Genomic DNA, 5,296 nt, shown 5'->3' with positions numbered 1-5,296 from the left:
TGTGCGGTGGCGCCGTGCAAGAAGGATGCTCATCTGTTGCAGCCTTCTGCAGACCGCTGAACGGCCGTGAAATTACCGAATGCAGGCATCTCTTTTCCTTCGGTGTCGGTGACAAAGACCGCCCAGGATACCCACAGGGACTCCCATGCCGAAAAGCTTCGAAGTAGTACGAAGGCAAAAGTACATGAACAGTGGCACGTTCAGACAGAAGACTTTCAAAAGTATTTTACCGAAAAAGCGGCTGAATACGTGTAACAGGGACACGGAACTCCGTATTGAAAGTATTTACACGTCTTCTCGATTGCGGTCGCCACGGTAACCACTCTTTGGCCGAGTGGATGGTTTCGCACACCCGAACAGCGCAATATAGATGTGTGCTGCTGTCGAGATAATTTATCCACGGGTAAACTCTTTCTCCTCAAAGGATAGTTTCCAGGTAGTCTCCGGGATGGTGGTTGTCGGCGACTGCTTCGTCAATTCAGGTTCAAAGAACGCCACTCTCCTCATCGTCTATGGGGCGAGACGCACCGAATGAAGCGAGCCGATCCGCCATATTGTTTCCATAGTCCCCACTGTGGCCTTTAACAAGGACAAAATGAATAGCACCACGTCCGCCCCACCGCGGTTCCTCGTCGACTGCAGAGCTACTTTTTTCGGCGTCACCACCGGTAGAAGCCACTGGATGCGGGTGTCCCTCCCGCGAGCTTCCAGAGCACTTTTGTGTGTGGTAAGCATTGCCGCGTTTTCGACTCTGTAACAGTGTATCAATAGCCTCAATGAGGTCACGATTCCGGACCTGTGTGCCAGCGGCAGTCCGCCAGCCGTTAGCTTTCCACGTTGATACCCACTCCGTGACACATCGAATCGCATAGTAACTATCACTACAGATGTTGATTACAACAAAATCATTCAAACTATAGCATTGGTCACAGCCCTGTTTTGAATCACAGAGGTCACCAGGTCCCTGACCCTCCCAACTGCCGTGCTGCTGGTCTCCCTTTGATACCGGAAATGAACCGCGGTGCTGCTGCTGGTGCACACCTCCAGAGGACCCCGTCCCTTCACTACTACTGTCAGCCTCTATACACCGCGGGTCAGGTGTACGTACACCTGGAGACCATTGAAGCATTGGCTTCTCCCGTTTCATGGACTTCCCAGGTTCGAGATTATTCTCATCGGCTGAGGCAGACGGTAGTACAGCTCGTGTATCTGTAACACTACGATTTACCCGGGAATCAAAGTCTACAAGAGGTGAGTCCGTTCTTGAGGACTCCGGCCCTTGTCTCGCCACACTCCCTTTCTGATCAGACCCGCTACCCCAGCGACCACGTCCCTCGTCCTCCCATTGTTTGAGAAGCACAAGAGCTTCATGAATTGCCTGCAGTTCGGCCCGTTGATTGGTTTGTGGATGACCAGGTAACCTCCTCCCAACATTCCGTGGGTCCCCATCGCCGAAGAACACACCGATCCCAGCTCGAGCATCGGCACCCCGTCCATTACTTTTACAAGCACCATCTGTCCATATCCATAACGCATTGTTCTGTTCAGTGATAAGTTGGGACGACTTCTCTCCGTCGTGGCCACTGCTGCTAAGGCTACTACACCCCTGTTCGGCGTCATTGTGAGTTATAGCTGTTGGTGGGTTTGAAAGATCTGATGGACTACCACCCCATTCTCTTGACACCCCCTCGTTGTCACGATTATACTGATTTGTGCTGACGTTACACTCGTTTTCACTTGCGCCCTTGAATGCTTGAAAAGCATCCCGCTGTGGGTGGAAGCTCCCGGAACCACCGACTACGGCTTTTACATCTGTTTCCGGGGAGATTCCGTGTGTTGCAACTGTTGAAGGATGGCCATCCTCTACCAATCCCGCTATGGTAGGCTGCTGAAAATGGCTAATGAATCTGGGATCTGTGCTGTCACTATTACCTTTCCTGATACTGATGTTACTTGGGGGAGGCCGGGTACAGCTACCCCTGATCTGATGTGCCACAGTGCAGCCCTCATTCCCGCCATGTTCTTCTGTCGTTGTTTGAGTGGTGCTCGGTTGGCTACCTTGGCGAGCACGTGACGGGAGGCTGGAATGATATTCTGTATCACCGCCTTGGTTTCTGGCCATTCCTCCTTCCCCAAGAGTATGAACTACGCGGGTGTTATCATCCGACGACGAGAAACTATCACCTTGTAATGTAGCCGCATCACTCCTTGCGGTATGGCTCATCGGCTGTTCTGCTAATCTCCGTCTTTTTCTTTTCCCCTCTTTTCCTCCTTGCGAAGCTTGTATACAACTGCCATCTTCGGATGGAGCTTCTGCACCTTCCGCTCCCGGAGTACTCCCACGGCGAAGAGCGTGCTGAGCTGTACTATTACTACATACATCCCCTGTACTGTTGTTTGAGCTTTCATGACTTGAAAGAAACCTACTGCTGCCGCTATCAGTCCCAGTATGAATGCCGTCGAAGTTGTTCCGAACAGAATTTGTCGGTGCGAATGATGGTAGAGGCTGTTCACCGTGTGCACAGCGGTCCTGACTGCTATTACGAAGCTTAGATTCAGTTTCGATTCTATGAAGAATGACTGCATCCCTTGCTTGTTCTCCATACTTTCCAGACTTATCGTCGTACTGTCCATTTCTCCACTGTGAATCAGCTCCCTCCTTTCCCTCCTCGCCGTGCCCCTTTTCTGTCCGAGACTCTCCCAGAAGCCAGCTAAAAGCTTCGCTTTCCGTTGACCTATTTACGACTTCCCAGTCCAGGTGTCTCCCTAGCAACTTCAGGCGGTGAGAGCATGGGATTTGATTTTGCCCCTGCAAGTCTCGACCCTCTTCTACTTCCCTCGGGACTCTACCCTGCCGTGTTGTTCTTGGCTGAGGCCTGAAAAGTGAGCCTTGTTCCCCTGGTAGAGTCTCCGCGCCTACCTGTCCCCCAGACAAAGCTGATATCAAAAACTTCACATCTGACAAAGATGTGGTTATGGTCCGCGCTGCTTTGCCCCATCTCAGGGCATAATATCGCCGACACCCGGGACCCCGGCTAACAGAAGAAGTCGACTCATCTGTATGGAGATGACGGCTACCATGTTCATCACCGCCACTGACGTGATGACTATCTCCTCCTCCCTCGGTGGTAATGTTACCGAGACCTCCGCGTCTCATTTTGATGAGACTTGCAAAAATTGCTTCTCGTATTTCTTGTACCGAGCTCGACCTGAAGTTAATAGAGGGTTTATAATTTCCTAGTGAAGGTACAAGTAAAGCTGCATGGCCAACCGGCGTTGTAGGCAGCCCTAGCAGCGAGGACTGGTGAAAAAGCAGGAGACCCAGATCCCCCCCAACTGGGAAAAAGACACGCCTCTTCCTTTTCTCCAAGGCTCCTGTCTCTTCTGTCTTTTCTTCTCCCTGTTCTCTATGATGAAAGTCCACGAGTATAGGGTGGGGACGACGAGAAGAACGTCGGTTTCGGTTTCTTTTTGTGTCACACAGATTCTCCGACACGCAAGATACACGAAGTAGAAATTCATCGAGCTCTTCCTCAGGACAGGGACGGGGTAGATGATGAGCAGAGACATGTAGACGTCTTTTCTCAAGTGTGCTGGTGCCCCCCCACAATATAGGAGGAGACGAGGCAGAAAAAGGGGATGACGACGGAAGAAATAAACATGTCTTTTTACTTTCAAAGGAAGTTAAACTGCAAGGGCTGAAGATACGGAAGGGGACGCAGTGGGCGACACCACGAATGACTTCTTTTCTCTTCTGGACTTCTTCAAGAAAAGAAGGGAGCGTTCCTTTGTCATAAGAAAAATCTGTACGGTGAAGCAGGTTTCTGGCTCTTCTTGTCGGCTCCGAAACTCTCTTAGTGCATCTCAGTGCATTAGAGAGATATACGAAGGCCCTACAGTCTCTCACCGACGGGACTGAGTTTCCTGGTACCAGGACTATAGAAGGATTCCAGAAGATGAAAAAAGAGGACCGATGAGCCTGAAGTCCACTTCTGTTGGGAGAGATTCCGAAGAGAGGAGGAACGGAAGGAGACGGGGAGAAAAAAGAGACAGCAAGGAGAGAGGAAGAAAAAAGGAAGAAAAGAAGATGCAAAGAAACTCGTGCTGACTTCTTGTTGAAAACAATGACGATGGCAATACTAAGAGGGAAAAGAATGACTCCATGACACCCGTAAAAAGCTTTAGGCGCAGTTCCCAAGAGGGAGTTCATGATTCTCGTGACGGCGCAGAGGAACCACCTTGGTGCTCCTTTGTGACTAAAGTGGAAACTGGAAAGCGTTTGGCTACAAGTAGGGCTGAGTGCCCTTCTTTGCACTTGGCAAAAAGAGATATCAGGGGTCACTCGGTATGGCTACGCAGCCACCACTCTCCAAGGAGCCAAACAAGCTTTTCAGGAGAGAATCACTCATCCTCGGTTCTCACAGACGAAACCAAGCAAAAGAAGAGACCGTCAGACCGGAAAACAAAAATGGCAGCAGACATCCACCGGGAGGGGAATAGACCTCTGCCCTCTACCCGCTTCAAGACCCGCAGACATCAAGAAGACAAGGACAGACATCACAAAGCTTTGTCCCATCTCCTAGACCTTTTTGTGACTAAGAAAGGGCAGTCCTCCCCTGTTTCTTCAGAAACCCCCCTGATGAAGTCGAATATCCCCCCTTGGGCAGAAGTACGACCTGAACTCTTTTTTTCTTCAACAATACGCTTGGAAACGAGATTCGGAAGAAGGAAATAGCAAGCAAGGAGTGACAACCCATTTCAAACCACCACACTTTCTCTTGTGAAGAAGAAGCTTCTCATGAAATGAATGGGTGACTATATGCCCGGGTGCGCGTCAATCGCAAACGAAAATTCCAGGCGCAATACGAATGAAGATGGACCGAGACCCCCTGCGGACAAGTAGGAAGGTGACGAGATCTCCTACAGAGTTCTACTGGTAAACACGGACAGAAACAGCAGCACGAAACAAAAAAAGCAACTCATCCAAAGACGTGAAAGGATGTGAGAAGAAGTACTTCTTGAGAAGAAAGCCACGGAAGAGTTATCGAATTGCCGGGGGACGGAGACACGGCATGAACAGGAGTCACGGCGCCAGCCATCTCCCTCTGCATGCGCGATGACAGAAGTCTTCATTATTCGCTTGTGGAACTTGTCCACTGCTGCATGTAAAAGGAGATAAGACAAGACGAACGTTTCCCTACTCATCTTCCCTCGCCGTATTTCAGGTTTGAAACTGTGACTTTTCTCGTTTCCTTTGGTGTGTGTGAAGCAGAGGAGAGACGGCGAGAGGCCTTGT

The 5,296-nt window shown here is 50.4% G+C and overlaps 1 protein-coding gene across 1 annotated transcript; it reads right to left on the bottom strand.

Moving 5' to 3' along the window:
* Positions 1 to 292: 292 nt before the first annotated feature.
* On the bottom strand, positions 293 to 5,043 carry CSUI_009523 (ribonuclease hi protein). Its single transcript, XM_068069638.1, has one exon. It carries the CDS (start codon positions 4,208 to 4,210, stop codon positions 485 to 487), a length of 3,726 nt encoding a protein of 1,241 aa, XP_067918383.1. The 5' UTR covers positions 4,211 to 5,043; the 3' UTR covers positions 293 to 484.
* Between the last annotated feature and the right edge of the window lie 253 nt (positions 5,044 to 5,296).

The sequence above is a fragment of the Cystoisospora suis genome (genome assembly GCF_002600585.1).
Source record: "Cystoisospora suis strain Wien I chromosome Unknown contig_5719, whole genome shotgun sequence".
NCBI classification, from domain to species: Eukaryota; Apicomplexa; class Conoidasida; order Eucoccidiorida; family Sarcocystidae; genus Cystoisospora; species Cystoisospora suis.
This window is presented reverse-complemented; position numbering and strand designations above follow the sequence as displayed.

Excerpts from the sequence above, each read along its gene's own strand:
- CSUI_009523 (XM_068069638.1), bottom strand. The coding sequence starts at position 4,210 with ATGAACTCCCTCTTGGGAACTGCGCCTAAAGCTTTTTACGGGTGTCAT.